The sequence below is a fragment of the Lissotriton helveticus genome, chromosome 8 (genome assembly GCF_964261635.1).
Source record: "Lissotriton helveticus chromosome 8, aLisHel1.1, whole genome shotgun sequence".
Lineage (NCBI taxonomy): Eukaryota > Metazoa > Chordata > Amphibia > Caudata > Salamandridae > Lissotriton > Lissotriton helveticus.
This window is the reverse complement of record NC_136069.1, coordinates 8,063,627-8,081,917: the sequence shown is the minus strand read 5'-3', so window position 1 is coordinate 8,081,917 and position 18,291 is coordinate 8,063,627. Positions and strand designations below refer to the sequence as shown.

The 18,291-nt window shown below is 51.0% G+C and overlaps 1 protein-coding gene across 2 annotated transcripts in view; it reads left to right on the top strand.

The window, feature by feature from the left end:
- The first annotated feature begins 4,459 nt into the window (after positions 1-4,459).
- Positions 4,460-18,291, top strand: part of TBX15 (T-box transcription factor 15) — a 251,478-nt gene continuing 237,646 nt past the window's right edge. The window contains exon 1 of one of the 2 annotated variants that reach the window (XM_078656352.1): positions 4,460-4,718. In XM_078656352.1, coding sequence (XP_078512478.1) covers positions 4,511-4,718 — 208 coding nt within the window. In that variant the 5' untranslated portion in view covers positions 4,460-4,510. The remainder of the gene's footprint in view (positions 4,719-18,291) is intronic. The other variant, XM_078656354.1, reaches the window with a different exon arrangement.

Here is an 18,291-nt window from a genome sequence, read left to right as displayed (position 1 = left end):
GAGCTTGGCGTCATCGGAGGGCCTGCTGAAATGCGGAGCCGCTCCTCTGTTCATCCTGCTGTGTGCTAAAAGCACAGCGGCAGAGACTTTAAAACAACTTTATAACAAACGACTTTTATCCCCGTGGAGATGTGACTGGAGAGAGCCCGAGGAAACGGGGGCCGCGGTCTATTTTAAATCTGACGTGCGCGCTCACAGGCCCGCGCCCCCAAACCGGGACATTAATTAGTTTTAATTAAAACTGTCTGGACTCGGGACTGAACATGAAAAACCGGGACTGTCCAGGGAAATCCGGGACATCTGGTCACCCAACTTTAGGGTCCACAATATCCTTGTATAATTCCCCGGGACCCCCCACCCGCTCTCCTGAAGCGTGGCCGCGGTGAGGTTTGCGCCCCACCTGGCAGCATTGCTTTGCTATCACTTTCCAGCATGTTCTGGAGTGTTCCCAGGCAGGGCCGACAGCTCGTGCCGCAGGGACCGGCCTGAGGGGGGGTCTGCTCCCGGCTTGCCTGGGTTTGTCGTCTCATAACCGGATTGATGTTCAGGCCCTTGGAGGCGAAGGCCACAGGGCAGTGCTCTTCAAACTTTTTATTGCAGAGCCCCCCCATGAAAAAAAAATCATCATCCCCCCTCTGAATTTTTCACAATTATTCTATTAAATTGGCAATGTTTAAATATATCTAGACTTTTTAACCATTGCGGTGGAGTTCTCATACAGTTTTAAAAATGCCCTCAAATACATGATTGTCAAACATGCTATTCTGGTCACGAGGGCCTTACTAACGCGTAAAAGTGTCCACAGTGTGATTATTAGAAAAGGGGGTGGGGTTTGAAGAGTATTTGGAGTCCGTTCCCTTTTGATACCTCTCCGAGCTGGATAGAAATGACACAAGACGTTAGTGGCGGCCCCTCGCGGAGCGGCTTACGGCCACTCGCTTAAAACAAGGCACGGTTATCAGCATAATGCTACTTTTGTCCGAGTATGGCAACCCCCTGACGGCCCTCCACCAGTTTGAAGACCCCTGCCACAGAGACAGTGATCCTGTTTCAACTAAGGTTTCACCAGATTAGTACCCCCGAGTACCTGAGAACTGCCAGCACGTATTGAACGTGACCCGTTACCTTTGCTATCCTTCTCACTCCAAGTAACTGACTAATATCCACCACTGAAATTACTTCATATTTCACCATATTAATTCACCACTAATCCTTTGTAGGCTTCCTGAATAGCGTGCGTCAACAAGCGCTATATAAATACAAACCTTTGTCCTCCTCTATCCTTCTGCTATCATTCCAAATCCAAATATCTGACTAACCTATCAACTACTTAAAATGGACTTGCATGTTTCACTATACTAATTCAACACTAATCCTCTGTGGGTCCCGGAGTAGCGTGCTACTCACCGAAAAAACGCTTTGTCGCCTAGTCAGGTGTAGTAAGCGCTATATAAATGCAATTACAATACAATACAATACAATGATGCATTGCGCGTGCCTTGATTTTTTTGCATCGTTTGATCTATAGAAGCTAGACATATTTTTATAGACATCTATAAGTTATGCAGCAGGTAGGTCACAAGGTGATGGCGGGAGTATCACGAGGTGGTGGCGGGAGTATCACGAGGTGGTGGCGGGGGTGTCACAAGGTATGGGGAGGATCACAAGTTGATGGGATGGGTCACGAGGTGATGGGGAGGGTCACGAGGTGATGGGGAAGGTCACAAGGTGATGGGTGGGTCACGAAGTGATGGGGTGTGTCACGAGGTGATGGGGTGGGACACAAAGAGATGGTGGGAGGGGGAGGCTAGTGCGGTGAGGGGGGCACTCTCGGTCCCCAGAGAATCTCCAGCCTCTGGGTCACAGAATCCCTCTGTGGCACTTATGGTGAAGGAATGAGTTGTTCAGACGCATTCGTTGTTCGGTGCGTTGTAGAGGCATGTGTGGTTTAGCCATAAAACCGTAGTTGTAGTAGTGTAGAAATAGTCAATTCAAGGCTATCCGCTCCTTCAACAACTGGTCACAGTTAACCCTGGGCGTAGCATTACGCTACGCTCGTGGAGTGTGCGTAGTTTGCGCAACTACACGCTACGCGAATTGCACGTAGCACAGTTCAAAAACGCGTAGCGGGCATTTTTTGCTTGCTCGCGGCCCTCAACGCCAAGTTGCCGACTGCAAGCGAACAAAATAACATCTCGGCGAGATTCTCAATGCGGGGGGGTCAGGTTTCTCATTACGAGTGGTCACATATGCTCGCGATCGCTCGCGATGAGAAACTACCAGTCCGCGTTTAGAAAGCTCCTGCTCGAATACAAATCTACTCAAGCGGCAGAAAACGACTGTTTGCACTTTACAAGATGCGGTTTGCAATGATTGCACAGTGCGGACAAGCATCCAGCACTGTGCAATCAGTGCGAACAGCATTTTCCCTACCGCACTATGCAGTTTGTGTAGCTACACGTACCTTGCGTAGTGCGAACTGAACTTTGCGTAGCTACGCGTAGCGCTGCTACGCCCAGGGTTAGTCACAGTCCCTCTGCCCAAAAGGACTTCATCATCTGCGGGCCCTTTCTGTGTGCATGCAACCCTACACACACTGCACTGCAGCACACTGCAGCCCTACACACGCTGCACTGCAGCACACTGCAACCCTACACACACTGCACTGCAGCACACTGCAACCCTACACACACTGCACTGCAGCACACTGCAACTCTACACACACTGCACTGCAGCACACTGCAACCCTATACACAATGCACTGCAACACACTGCATCCCTACACACACTGCAGTGCAGCACACTGCAACACTACACACACTGCAGTGCAGCACACTGCAGCCGTACCCACACTGCACTGCAGCACACTGCATCCCTACACACACTGCAGTGCAGCACACTGCAACCCTACACACACTGCACTGCAGCACACTGCAACACTACACACACTGCATTGCAGCACACAGCAGCCCTACTCACACTGCAGTGCAGCACACTGCAACACTACACACACTGCAGTGCAGCACACTGCAACACTACACACACTGCACTGCAGCACACATCAGCCCTACACACACTGCAGTGCAGCACACTACACACACTGCAGTGCCGCACACAACAGCCCTACACACACTGCACTGCAGCACACTGCAGCCCAACACACACTGCACTGCAGCACACTGCAGCCCAACACACACTGCACTGCAGCACACTGCAGCCCAACACACATTGCACTGCAGCACACTGCAGCCCAACACACACTGCACTGCAGCATAACACACACTGCACTGCAGCCCACAATGTGCACATACTGTCCTGCACTGCACCCGCTTCCCTACGCCCACTGCCCTGCAGCACACCTCTCTGCAGCACAGTGCCCTGCACAGCCCTACAAGTCTTGAAACCCTCTTCATTTCTGGAGCAGGAGATGAGGCAACAATGACACCGAGAAATTGTCTCTTTTTGTGGCCTCTCAGAGGAATGGGCACTTGCCCTGATACACAGATTCACGTGAATGCTGCACCCTGGTGATTGGCTGGACTCGCTCCGAGAGCCCCTCTCGCCCCCCCCCCCTAGGGCCGCAGGGGGGCTGCTCTGGAGCGGGCCTGGCGGGGAGAGGGTTAACCCCCTCCAGCTCCTCTCGCTGGCGGCTGCCAGGCCCCCCTGCCAGTGGCCCTTGGCTTTGGCTCCCTCACTCCTCGCTCCTCATTGGCCCTGGGAGGGATTCCTTTTTTGACAGGCACAGCAGCCTGCGCGGCTCGTCCAGAGCGAGAGGAGCGGCCCTACCAGCAGGCTGCATCAATCAGGGGCGGAGGCGGCCAGGCGCGGACTGCGGGGGCTGCGCGCGGGCCTGGGGGCTCCCTCGGCCGCCCTGTCAGGGGTGGGGGTCACCTCTGCTCCGGAGCCCAGGAGAGCTGGACTGTGGGGGCGAGCCTCACTTCGGGCCCCTCTTAGGAGTCTGTGGCCCCGGACCCTGCACTGAAGGCCAGAGCTGGACTTGGAGTGACTCGGGACAGTTGCCTTTGGCCCCTGTAGCGCACTGAAGCGCACCGAAGGCGTGCGAGGAGCTGCACCTTCTGCCCAGGACCCCGGATGGCCGTTGGATGAGGCGCCTTGTTTTGGGGGGGCCGGGACGGGACACTTTGGCACCTGCGCCCTGCGCGCCCCGGGCGGTGGTTTCTGGCGGAGCCCCGAGGCCGGGACCCCCCTGGGCTGAGAGAGACGGAGCTGTGATCTGGGGGGGCTGACGGAGAGCAGAGGCCCTGGGGCTGAAAGAGAGCGAGATGTGTTTTGGGGGTGCCTAGGAGGGGCGCTCCCGAGCCGGCTGAAGCGCTGAGCTGCGTCCTTCGGGGGCCACCGAGGGCCACTGAGGCCAGGAGAGTCAAGGGCCGGGGGCTCTGTGTTTGGGGACCCCTTGTTCTCCGGGACCCTTGTTCTCCGGGACCCCTGCTCGCAGTCGTCCGTCCTGGATTTGGGGGGCTCCGCTGCGCCCGCTGCCGAGGAGCACACCATGAGCGAGCGGCGGCGATGCGCCGTGGCCCTCAGCACCCGCGCGCACGCCTTCTCGGTGGAGGCCCTGATCGGATCCGGGAAGAAGAGGAAGCTGCGGGCCTGGCAGGAGCGGGGGCTGGACCTGTCCATGGAGAGCCTGAGCCCCCCCGGGGGCCTGGAGGGGGCCGACGGGGAGGACCCCGGAGACTGCCTGGAGCTCAACCCCGGTGAGTGCGCACTGGAGGCGGCAGCAGGGGGCAGCGCGGGGCAGGGTGGGGGGGGGACGGGGGGGTGGCTGGACCTGTCCATGGAGAGCCTGAGCCCCCCCGGGGGCCTGGAGGGGGCCGACGAGGAGCCCCCCGGACACTGCCTGGAGCTGCACCCCGGTGAGTGCGCCCTTGGCGCAGCCAGAGGACCCCAGGAGGCCGCAGAGGGCAGCACGGGGCAGGGGGGGGGGGAGGGGGAGACTTAAGACATGTTCCTAACCTAGGGGGGGGGGCTGTCTATGAACGGGGGCACCCCGTGCCAGGGACTATATTGGCTCTTTGCGCGCACCCCTGGCGCGCACTGACATGTCCGCCTTTCACCCGGCCTGCAAAGCGGGGGTCCCTGAACAGGACGGCACCCACACTTTGTAACCTCTGACCCTGCCAGGTTTGTGCCCAGTGGCCTCAGCCCATCATTTTAACTCATGTAGGTCCTAATAGGTGGTAGGATGTGGCGTTAAGGCCACAGCTGCCGACCTTGAACCGGCGGAACGAGGTTCGAATCTCGGCTTCGGCGCAGCGCCCTGTGATTCTGGGCAGATCCATTCTCCCCACAGGGGCCTGAATGAACCTGACCTTGTGGAGGACTCCCGGGCTCGTGCAAAAGAAAACTTTAAAAATAAGATAGGCCGTGGGCAACCTGTGACGTCTGGTGGCGGCGCTGCGCCATGTTCAGGCCTGGGGGGGGCAAGGGTCCCCGGAATCTGCAGCCAGGGGTGACGTGTATGAATCAGAGGCATTTTAAGGGTTATGGGGGGGCCGGGGACCTCTGTTGGGAACATCCTTGAATGTGTGACCCGGTTTCACCCCTTTCGCGCCCTCCCTGTCCGGTCACTGACAGCCACAGACCCCGTCCGAACCCTAAATGTGTTTACATCTAATATTCTGGGTCCGCGGGGGGTGTTTTCAATATATAACCCTCCAGCAGCTCAATAATATCACTGCGAATAATCTCGGTGACCCCCCCGCTACCATTTCTCACGTGTCGGGCCCTGTTTTGATCTAAAATAAACTTTTCTGTGGCTGTTGCGTGAAACATAAACAGAGGATTCCTCCGCGCAATGTCTGCCATTGACTCCCACGCGTCACCCGCATTAAAAGTGAATTAAAGAGCAAAAGTATTTAAAACAATCGGTTTAAGAATTGTTCATGGTCACCGGGGCGAGACTTTCTGCTGAACCGAGCCGGCTCTGTCAGGGGCCCTGGGCAGCCCCCACGCCTTAAACCGGCCCTGGTACAAATATTTATTCATGGGGCTGCAGAGCGCCAACCCAGCGCCACGGCTGCCTCGACGTCCCATAAAGAGACATATATATATATATATTACGGTAGTGCAATTCGGGCACGCCGGTCAGTGATGTATTTCCGCGACTTTAGCCCGTTTTTTGCCAAATAATCGTTGCTTAGGAATTTATTACCACCAGTCCTGTCCAATCCCGCAGTCCCGGGGGTATAAAGTGCCTTAAACGTTGGACCTCTTTACGGGGGCCGAAGTTAGGCCCTGGAGCACTTTCTGGAATTCAGAAACATAAGGGGGTCTCCTCTGAGACTGAGGCGGCCCCCCCGGAGCAGAGCACGGGTTAAAACCCAAGGGGCATCGGAGCGTGTCCCGGAGGTTCCTCCCAGGGCCACAAGATACTGTTAGTGATCCCCTCACACCCCCCCCCCCCACACACACACACGCCTCGGCTAAAGTCAAGGCCGCTCTCTGCGAATTATTGTAATTTTACATTTTGCGCATCTCAGCGCTGCGAAGCTGCCAGTAGGCACTCGGCGCTTTTCAAAACACCAGCACAAATAAATAGCATACCTTGGCTGTCCCTCAATCCCAGGGCTGCGCGGGGTCTCCACCGGACACGGGGCCCCTCACACCTTGAACCCTCCTGGGTAAGGCGGGGGGGGGGGGGGGGGGGTCAGCACAAGGTGCTCCGAGGAGCCAAGCTTTGGGTCGGCGTCAAGGGTCGTCACTGCCCCTCGGCAGAGACCACCCGATCGGCTCTGGGAGGATGAAAGGCCGCCCACCTGCAGCCACCAGGTTACACAGATCTGTGCAGCCGGGCCGCAACCGACTGAGGTGTCCGACTGAAACCCCAGAATATTTGAGTTTATAGTTCTGGCCAAACCTGAACTTGACAAACACATCACTAATGCATTCATCGAGTGAATGAAAAACATATTTAATTGAATCATACCAGGACATTTCCAAGGGTTTGTTGCCAGTGTAAGTGTCTCAGCGCTTTCCCAAACAAACTTATCAAACAGGCGGGTTCCCTGCTGTGAGTGACTGAGATTCACATGAAGCAGCGGAGGAGGAGGGGTGAGCCCTGTTGAATAAAGCACTGAATGATTCTAGCGCCTCGCACATGGGAGCGGCCTCACTGACAGTATTTAATATAATTAAACTTATAACCGCAGATTCAGCTGTAATGTTAGTTTGCGGAGCAGGCCCGCGCAAAACGAGGAATTCAACGCACTGCATTATATATATATATATATATATATATATATATATACAGAGATATATAGTGATATTGTATAATATATATGCCGAATATATATATATATATATATAATATCACTGTTAAAGTTACTGACTTATAACCACAGATTCTGCTGTAATGTTTGATTGCGGAGCAGACCCGCACAAAACCCAGAATTAAACGCACATTATATATATATATATATATATATATATATATATATATATATATATATATATATATATATATTGCCATATACATATAGTGATATTATATATATATATATATATATATATATATATATATATATATATATATATATATATATAATATATATCACTCTTAAAGTTACTGATGCCCAAGTCCTCATGGTACGCATTTCACCGACCTTCGGCTAAATAAAAAGCAGTGTCAAACCGTCGACATGCACTTACCACAGAGATTTCTGCAGGTCCTTCACGGCCTTTTAATTTATTTTACTTTAATCGGTGTCTATAGCGCCGACAAGGCCTAAAAGCGCCGTAGGGAGTGCTGGGAGCGGGGCCCAAAAGCAAAGCGTAAATCGAGGGGGTGTATGTCTGCAATGGGGCCGAGGAAGAAAGTGAGCAGCACAAACTGTTGAATGTACAGAAAATATAGAAAGGAGACACTGAATAAAATACCCCGCGGAGGACAACTGGCCACACTCACAACTCTCACAGCAGAGTGGGGGCCCGTGGAAAGGGGGGTCTCTGAGGCTCGGTGGTGGGGGTGTCCAGGGTCATTCAAAGCAGAAGCTTCGGGAAAGGCCGCAGGGCCGGGTGAAAGGAGGAGTAGACGCATCTATGAACCGATGGTTAAAATCCGGAGCCGCGGCGCTGGGACGTGTTGAACGGGGGTCAAGGGCGAGTGTAAGGGGGAGTGAGAGAGGGAGAGAGGGAGGGAGGGAGGGAGGGAGGGAGAGCCCCTCTGTGTGATGGAGGGACCCCGAGGGAGCTACTGTCACTCTTCAGGGCGCTCCACAGAATCATTTAAAATGAAATATATGTTATTACAGCGCCCACATACCATGGAAATCACTAACAGCGCTTCATAAAAGCACATAGAATAACGTACCACAAAATAATACAATGGCAGAAACTAAGATTTAAGTTAGATAACAAACCCAAATCCACGATTTTTGGGGTGGAAACGAACAGAAGTCTTTTATAACAAGGACGGTGTAGAAATGTGGCCTTTATTTTCTCCGGAAACCGAGCTTAACCGTTGCATGAAATCCGAAGAGGCCTCATTAGTTTTCACAGAAACACACACTGAATTATCTTTTTTTCAATAAAAAAACACACAGGCAAAAAAAAACTGTAGGATTTTATCATTTCACCTCCGAAAAGGCCGGAAGCTTTTGAGTTACTTTCTAACGACGACAAAGATCCATAATATTAGCGCTACGAGATGAAGACGTGGGCGCTGCGCGGATGTTTCCAAGGCCTGCGGATTCTGATCTTTCTTGGGTGAACCTTTCCTCTTAACGCGGATGTATCTACAGGGGACCTTAAAAATGACTGTATTTTGTATTGTTTGCTTTTATGGTGTTTGTTAAATACCGAATAAAGCTATCTTTGAATTGAATTGAATTGAATGAGAGCGGTGTTCGCCGTCGTGCGCAGCACTCACGGCCGCCTCCATCGACTCACAACTGTTTTTAGCTGAAAATGGAAATTTAAAACTTTAGCGCTTACGGATCAGCAAGCGGGCAACGGCACTGAGCGCCTGTTTTTCCACTTTATTAGTTTATTTTATTTTTAACTGTTGCATATTATTATTAATTGTATTGTTTATTTATTTTCGGAGTTTTCTGCCGGGCCTGCACCGGGCCATTAACACCACTTGTACTGATGAGATATTACATTTTAGGGAGCCTGTGGAGCCGCCAGGCTCCGGCCTGACGCCGTTTTACGCACCTTCTCGCCTCCTCTTCGCACAGTTCCACCCCCTGCCGTGTGCCAGCCTCCCTGGAGACCAGAGGCTGGTGAAAAGTGATGCACCGGCCACTGGCGCGAGGTGGGTGAACCATCATCACAGGCAGCCCGAGACGAGCGACCCCCGAGACGGATGAGCGAGTTAATGGCCGCTGCTGATGGTTGTTTGTGACCTGTAGGTCAAGAGCTTGACTCTGGCAGGGCCAATCCAGCCTTCCATTCTTCCGAGCTGGTAAATGAAGTGCAACGTGGATTATTCCCGGTATACACCGAATGCGAGCAGAGGTGCGGTATAAGGCCTTATTAAAATATGACATTATTAGAACTATATACCACGCTGTGCGTGGGCCCCACTGAGCTTCTGGTCCCAGGACTGGTGGCAGGCTGATGAAATGCGGGCATCCGGTGAGTGGATGCACTTGTCCGAGTGCACTGACCGCGCCACAAGGCGCACAGACGCGCCGGGGCCCATTTTATCCAAATGCGTATTTACGCACGGGGCGCATCCGACCGCGCAGAGGGGGTCTTGACCTCAAGTCCCTTCTCGAGCGCACGGGCCGCGTGCAGGTCACACCGAGGGTCACGCAGGGCTGGTCAGGGCTCGGTGACCATCAGGAGGGGGTCTTAGGAGGGGGCCCCGGCGGGGTTCGGTGACGCACAACTCTTTAGCCACAAGCGCTTCCGTTCGGAACCTGCGCACTGTTGCATGTTTCGGACGACAACTCTGGACGCACTTTTTAATCGGCGGGATAATATTTGCAAAATGAACCTGCCACCCTTCTTGATTTTGCTCACAGATGCAGCCGTTCGCACACCCCGTTAGAAGACGCCTGACCGTGAGCGGCCGTTCACCGAAAGAAGGTAAAACCTTAAATGCGGCGCAGGATCAACAGTAAAAAGGCTGCGCCGGGACACACTTAGGAAAGTCTAAACGTGACCTTGAACCTTTGTGGTATTGCGTATCCTGGGTCGAGGAGATCTGTTTAAAGTGCTCCAGTGATAAAAACAGACACATCCACTGATCCCCGGTCAGGAGAGGGTCAGTGTTTCCCACCCTCGCACAATCCCCTATTTCTGCAGTTGGGGGAATACGAGTTCGAGGTAATACGAGTTGATTGATGTGTACTGTGCACAGTCAGTGCCGGGTACTCGCAGTACATCAGACTGGGTTACATTTTGGCAGAGTTTAATAGAGAAAAAGAATCACGTGTGGACTGCGGTGCCCTAACCAACATCAGGACTTTATCCGCAAAACCTCATATTAGCTGCAATTAATCGCACCCCGAACACTTGGAAACACGGGTATCGGACTGTCTTGGGCGCAGCAAACAGTGCCAGCGCCCCTGAGACACTCGTGATCGCGGCCCTAGTCGGAGAGGTGATTAATAGACAGACAGAGAGACAGACAGATAACTTTTCCTTAGCTACAGAATGTGAATGTCTTATGGTGAGAGTTCCCGCCCCGCGCGTCTCTGACATTTATTCCTGTGAGCCGTGGGCCGTAGACGGCTCCTTGCACCAGGGTCTGCGGCCCGGGAAGCGCCGTGGGTGAAGTGCGCGTCCGTGGGGGTCGTGAGGCGCTTTTCCTTCAGGTGAACAGATCGCCTTGCTGATGTCTGACCGTGTCTGTGTGTGTGTGTTTCTGTCTGTGTGTTAAGGCAAGTAAACGTTTAAGTGTTTTCATTGCACAAAATACAGTGGTACAAAATCCGTATTTTATAGGGAAACATGAAATATGAAGAAAAAAAATCGCAATTTCCTGTGAAATACAGATTTCATGTCGGACTTCCAACCACTCGGCAAAGCTTTAGCCATGTAACGACCACTCGGACGAGTGCCGCAGTTTAGTAAATTATGCAGCAAATACTGAAAATATGTTGCCTATTCTATGTCAGGATTAATTTTAACCATTTGCGATAGAAACCACACTTTTGATAAATTCAGCACATTTTGCATAGTAAAGCAGAAAATTCATAATTGTTAGAGGCTGAAATGTACTTCATTTGCTAACATAATTCTGTGAAATCTTGGTCCCGTGAGGTGAAATGACATGTAATTATGCTAAATGCGCATCCATCTAATAGAATTAAATTGTTGCACAAATTGCTCCTCGTGTCAATGTTTGATGCGACGGCGCGTTTCACGCTCGAAAGAAGCGCAGAGACCTCGACCCCACGTGCAGCCGCTGCGCGCCGGGTGAGCGCTTTGCGTCCACTTTCTTGTAATATATGGTGGATTCGATGATGCGTGATGGGGACATTTATGGCATTTTTTGTAACAAGTGTCATTCTAAATTTGTGACATTGCCCCTGTGTAATTTAATTGTCCCCTGTGTGTAATAATTCTGTGGTAAAATCTGTAACAGAGACTTGCTTCAACCCCGGCCATGGGTTTGTTACAACATTATTAAATATTCTAACGCCAGGTAGTGGCCATTGTTAGCTGCGCTTTGAAGAAAGCAACCTTTCCAAGCTTAATGCTCAAAGATATACGTATAATATGAAAATACATTACGGGTGTCCTATGTAATATGTTCCTTTGATGCCATTTCAGGGCTCTGGTCACATTTACAAACCGCTTGACCTTCGCCTCGTGCCTGATAATTAAGGCTCCTGTTTTCCCTTTTTACTGATTTTAACAGATAAATACAGACAGAAAACAATGTGTTTTCTGTCTACATTTATTTTTAAAAGTGGATAAATACAGGAAAATGATGGTCTTTTTAAGTGACTCTCCAGGCTGACTTGGATGAATTAAAGGCCAGCAGCTGAGCAGATGGACAGCACGGAGAATTAGAAAACAGGATGAATTTATTTCAATAATAGCAGAATATGTCAACATACATGTATGATATAATGCTAGCATTTACCAGTGGATGTACTGGTGTGTAATATTTGACAGCTTAAATAGCTAAAACATGACGGGCATCAAATTATGAGTGTGAGTCCATCAGTTAAATAAATATGGAAATGTGCAGTTTTTCATCTTCATTTATATACAAAACACAAAATAAATATGGATAAACACAGACAAAGATGTTGAAAAAATAAATACCTTAAAACTGGGAGCCCTACTTATGATGTCGCCAGCACTGCTTGGTGGCAACAGAGCACCTATAGGACCATATTGCATAGTTTCCTGACGTTATTCTCTGCCTCTCTCTCTCTCTCTCTCTCTCTCTATATATATATATATATATTACCTGCACGCAAGGAGCCCCCATTCGTGTGTTCAGGGGTCCAAATGTGGCTTTGCGGCTCAATTATCCTCACCACTGGGACCGCCGCTCCCCTCACAGGAGGAAGACTCCGGGTGACACGGAGTCAACGTCGCTTATATGGCTGGCGCAATTAATAAACATGCGTTTTTCTGCAGTTTACCGCTTGATGTGGGACTTTGCGGCAGGACGAGGGTAAAGTGAAGATTTTTTTTGTTTGTAGAGTGGCTCCAACTCCGACAAAACGTTCTATTGAGGAAGCGTTAATGGAAAGAAGTGAAATGCATTATGGGACATGTGCCCCACAGGTTACAACATCGACTGAAGATCTACAAACTGGCTGAGTGAAGTTTGAACAAATGAGTGAACTGTGATCGACCAATAGGAGTGAAGGAAGCCAGAGAAAAGCCGGCTTTACGAATGTCCACTGAAGGCATAGAAAAGATACTAATGTCGAAACGCGTCTGCCTGTCTACATACATATGTATATATATATATATATATATATATATATTGAAACAAGTCGGGCCACAGTCACAGGTACATTTCAAGTCATTTATTAATGCGCTGTATGCTGGGATCAACAATCAAATTAAGTCCCTGCCTACCTTACACGCTTTTAGAAAGGCTTTGAAGACTCGTCTTTTTGCCAAAGCCTACCTGTAGTTTTGTTCCTGCCTTTTTTGAGGACTTCTGTGTGTTAGGCGCCTTGATGCCTTCGGGTTTTAGTTGCGCGTTATAAGTTGTTTTTTTCATTTAATTTCTTTTCATTTCATTTATTCTTCAAAAATGTATGTAAGCCAGGGCCATGAAGTGTCCTGGCTTACATAAATTCTTGATTTTAGTAGGAAAAAAAAGATAAAAGAAAAAAATATATATACATAGATGGATAGATGGATGGATGGATGGATATTAGAAGAACGCCCCACCCCGACTCTTGACCCAGCGTCACACCCCGAATGCTGCAGTGAACGTAATGTGCACACGTAGAGCCTTATTTACAAGGCCTCTTGCGCCGCTGTTGAGTCACTGTTTCCCATGTTAAAAGTGACGTAAAAGCGGCACAAGGGCTTGTAAATCTGCCCCGTAGTGCGCACATGGAAAGCCTGTGCCACGTATGGCTGCCTCTTGACATGTCATCATTTTGTGTAAATAAATCATCATTAATCATCTAATCTTATTGTGTTACAACGTTTCAAGCACTGCAAGATATTCTATACCAGGCCTGTGATCGTGCCTTAATTTGAGCTGGTGCTTTCAAGGGGGGTCACCGGCCCGCAGTTTTGGGGACCAGCGCTTATTTTTCTACCTCAGACTTTTACAACGAACGCCAGTGCACGACATCAGACACCTTTCAGCAGCGCCTGTGCCCTCCATCGGCCGCCATCGGAGAGGGCATTTTGTGGCAGCGGTGACCCCGGTGCCCAGCGCCAGCCTCTCCTCTGGGGGGGGGGGCAGGTCACCGGGGGCAGCTGCTGACAGCTGGGAGGGGGGGTCTTACACCAGCACCCCATCCCGACGTGAGATCGGAGGCCCCAGGGCCTTTCCAGAAGGGCTCGGGATTCAAGAATAACAAGGGGCGCATCTGCGCCTAGAGTCCGCCACAACAGTGATTGAAGCGCCGAGAAGCCGCCCAGTGTGTGTCGTGGCGGTGGAAGGGGCCGGTGTGTGCCGCCCTGCCAGGGCAGCGGGTGGGCGCCGCTTCAATCCGCACAGGGCGGGCTCGGCCTTTCATCCTGCAGCGGTGTGCACTCTTTAGCCACCTTGACAGAAATGAGTTCAAGGTGTGGGCGCTACACGGAGGAGCAACGGCAGAACATTATAATATCCATATCACCCTGAGCTTCAAAGAGGGCTAGGTTTGAAAGAAGGAAGGACAGCGACTGACCTCGCCCCGCACCGTGCGTCACGCAAGGCTTCAGGCGCAGAGTGGCGCGGTGTCCTCCTGCGCACGTCTGGTGCTGTGCGCAAAGAAGGTGCCCCTGCAGAGCCCCGGGACTCTCTGGGGGGCCCCGGGCTGCTGCCAGCAGGGACCCCTGTGCGGTGAGACTCCGAGTCTGCAGCTGAAAGCGCTCAACGCGCCCTGAAGCGGCCAGGGTGGCTGCGCAGCGCTCTGGGCAAACTATAAATCTTGGGGCAGATTTACAAGCCCCTTGCGCCACTTTTGAGTCACATTTAACATGGGAAATGTGGCGCAAAAGGGGCGCAAGTGCCTTTTAAATCTGCCCCACTTATTCTTATGCTGTTTGCGCAGCTTGCTGTGCGCTGCTTGCTGTGCGCCGCCTGCTGTGCGCTGCCTGCTGTGCGCTGCTGTGCGCTGCGCCCTCTTCGTGGCCCCTGCTCTTTGCAGAGGGGGAACAGACGCTCAGTTTGAAGACACAAGGCCCGAGCGCTGGTGGCGCCTCCGCTTCTTCTGGGCGCTATACTGGTGAGACAGCTCTCGGGTTGAGCGGCTGCCGCGGAGATGTCTCCCGGGCTCGGCCTTTCATCCTTTAGAGGCTGATAACAGGGACGGTTTGCAATCCGAGGCTCTTGAAGCCGCCAGGCAGCCGGACCCGCCTGGGTACCCGTCCCCGGCCCTCGTCTGACCCCCATGCACTGCCTGGAGCTGTGTCCGTGCACGAGTCCGTGCTCAGGCAGCCGTGCACAAGAGCACGGGTGGGTCCTGGTGCGCGCCGGGGCCTCGCCCAACAGACAAAGACACAACTGCAGATCTGGGCACCTCGGGGCAGATCTGGGCAGATCCTGTCTGCGGAATCCCCCACACGGCTTCCCAAAAATGTCCCTCGACCTGTGGATTCATGAGGATGAAACTCGCACCGTCCGGCTGTGTGAGTACAGCTGTCACCAAGCGCCAAAAAGCCGCTGAGCAGCGCTGACCCGGCGGCCTGTTTCTGGAAAACACAAATACCCAGGTAGCTCATGGGGTTAGTGTGCCTGTTACTGATGTTAGGGTGCAGCCTGCGGGTTACGAGGGGGACCGTCCCTCGGGCTGAATCGTCTTTTCACACCGTGGGAGCGCAAACGGATAGCGCCACGAAGTCAGGCAGCAGTAAGACGGGCTACTAACGGCCTCTGACGACACGTTTAGAATAATTAGAACTCACGGGCAACAGCAGCTTTGATATTGATATTATCATCGGTTTAATTTGTGGCATGAAAAACGCACCCCTGTCCAACGATAAATGAATAAAATGCGCCGAGCTGCAGCCAAGGCTCAGGTCTTCGAAGCACATTCAAACCTTGGGCCTGTGGGAGAGGCCACGGACGTAATTTATTGTGCATTAGGCATGTGGTCAGCCAGCTCATTAGTGCATTCACCCCCCCACCCCTGCACCCCGCCACACATACACCCCCCCTACCCCCCCCCCCCCCACCACCACTGTGCTCGGGGCGCCTCTTCCTGTTAACAAAATGAACCGCTCCTTGCAGCGGGACACACGAGAGGGCGGTGTCCGTTGTAGGTATAGCGCCTAATACTTTGCTGGGCGCACGTCTAGGCGTCGTTTATGTCTGTTAGCTGAGGGAACGAATACGAGGGGGTGGCTTAGGTATATGCTATTAACTGGTGACACAGGCCCGGGCACAGCCAGTGTCAGATCGACCTGTACGCTTTGAGGTCTTTCAAGGATTGCGCCGAACATCAGATTATAAAGCGCCTAGAAAGGGACCTCATTAGGCCTGGGGGGTGAACACCGCTCCGTTCGCAGAGTTTGCAGAGTGCTTTGAATTCCGCGCTCCGCGGTGCTCGCCGAGTACCGAAATACTCCGCCGGCATAGAGGAGCGGAGGGGCACATGACCAAAAACGAGCGATATTTATCGCTAAATGGGCTTAGCAAGTTTTTTTAATCGCCAAGCATTGCCAGATATTATCACAGAGATAACGTGCTATTAGCAACATTTATCTCTGAAGCGATAAACTATCCGGCGATAGCGGCAAAATGCGTGAATATCGCTAGGGTCTTAGCCATAATATCCACCTCCCATTGGATATAATGGCTAAGAACTGCTCTGAGCAGGCGTTAGCTTTTGGAGATATTCGCGCTTAGCGCAAATATTTCCATTGCTACGCCTGTGTTGGTAATAGGCGATAGCGATGTTAGCGACTGCTTTCAGTCGCTAACAGGTTGTGTACGCCCACTTTGCTGACATGCAAAGCAGGCCCCAAACCGCTCGCTATCACCTACAAGCTGTCACTAACTGCTGTTAGCGACAGCTTGCAAATAGGGCGATAAAATTAGCGCCGCTTAGCGTCCGAAAACGGCCGCTAAAGCAGCTCTAATTTCATTTCGCCTGCCTTGATAATATGCCCCTGAGTTCTTTCCTCACTCGCCAATGGTAAATTGGTGAGCGCAAGTAAGGAAAATCTAACGCTAGACCGGATCCTAGTGAGATTTCTCAACGCGGGCAGTCGCAGATTGTCTCTACCGTTTGCTTTGAGAAACCTTCCGCTCACGCTGAGGAAGCTGCCTCTCGAGTAGAACTTCTACTCGTGTGACAGAGAGAAGCAGCGCCCTCTCGTGCTGCACCTGATGCCATTCGTGCTAATTTTACAGCGTGGGACGAACACAGAGCGCTAAAAATCAGCACGAACGGTGCAGGTGACGTACTCCGTTGCTTGCGGAACTGAACGTAGCTTGGTGGAGTTTTTTTGTCACTTTGCGGAGTGCGAACCCTGCCCACGCCTAGCCTCAATCCACCCTTCGTGAGTTTTATTTTAGCTCTGCTCACACATGTAACATTTCAGTTATTAGCCCCGTCCACGTGAGACGAAGGGCCCCGAATATATTAAACGCGCCTCTTAGGTAGAAGAAAAGACACAGCACATTTATGGCGGACGCCTGTCGGTGGGAAGGTTCCACTGTGTCTGCTCTGCTCAGGTGCAAGCAGGACCCAAGATCTCGGTGGAGGAAAGAATGACAAAGGCAATAATTGAATTATTACATCAGACAGACACTAACTGAGGTATTAGCAGAGGCAGAACTGGCTCTAGGCCTAGTAGACACCATCATTTTTACTCACAGTTGCATAACTTAGTCCTGTTGAATGCATTGTCATACTGTAACTCTTTTTCGCTTAATTGTTAAATTTATCTCATTATGTTCACCATCCTTGTAAAGCGCTCTGATACTCTTGGGTCCAGTAGCGCTATATAAAACCTTTGAAATAAATAAATAAATAAATAAATAACTGGTTATATTCAAAGATGAGCCATTTCTAAAAGAAAAACAGTACAGAAATGGTGGCTACAGCGAGACACGACACAGTGCAAGTGATTAGTTCTGTAGCAAAGAAATAAAACATTTATTAAATCTTAACTTGTGGTCACAGTGTCCACGACTGTTTAGAATATTAAATAATAATAACAGATTAGTAAAGTGAATTTAAAGAAAGAATCAAAATGTAAAATTGAACTTTTTTAAATGTTTCGAAAGGTGAAGGAATTTGAAATTGGAGGCTAAAAATGAAGTCCGTCTCCTCAGATTAATTTGTGGGCGCAGTCAAGGGTCTCAAATTGAATATAATACGGAGGACGGGTTCCCTTCATTGAAATTAGAAAAGATCCAAATTTACAACAAAAGTTATAATTTAGATTTTTTAACTGTGTTTTTTATTTAATAAAATATTTAGGGGCAGATTTATAAGCCCCTTGCGCCACTTTTGGGTCACTTTTAACTTGGGAAAAGTGACGCAAAAGTAGCGCAAGGGGCTTGTAAATCTGCCTCTTAATATTTAATTGATGAATGTTTGAGTCTGTATTTTTGTGTATTGTTTTGTGGTTCAAATCATGGAAATGGCTTAGGCGGGGGTCATCCAGTGATATCTCAAGGGTGTTCTGGTCTCCCCAAATTCCAGTAAATATTAAGTGGGGTCCACA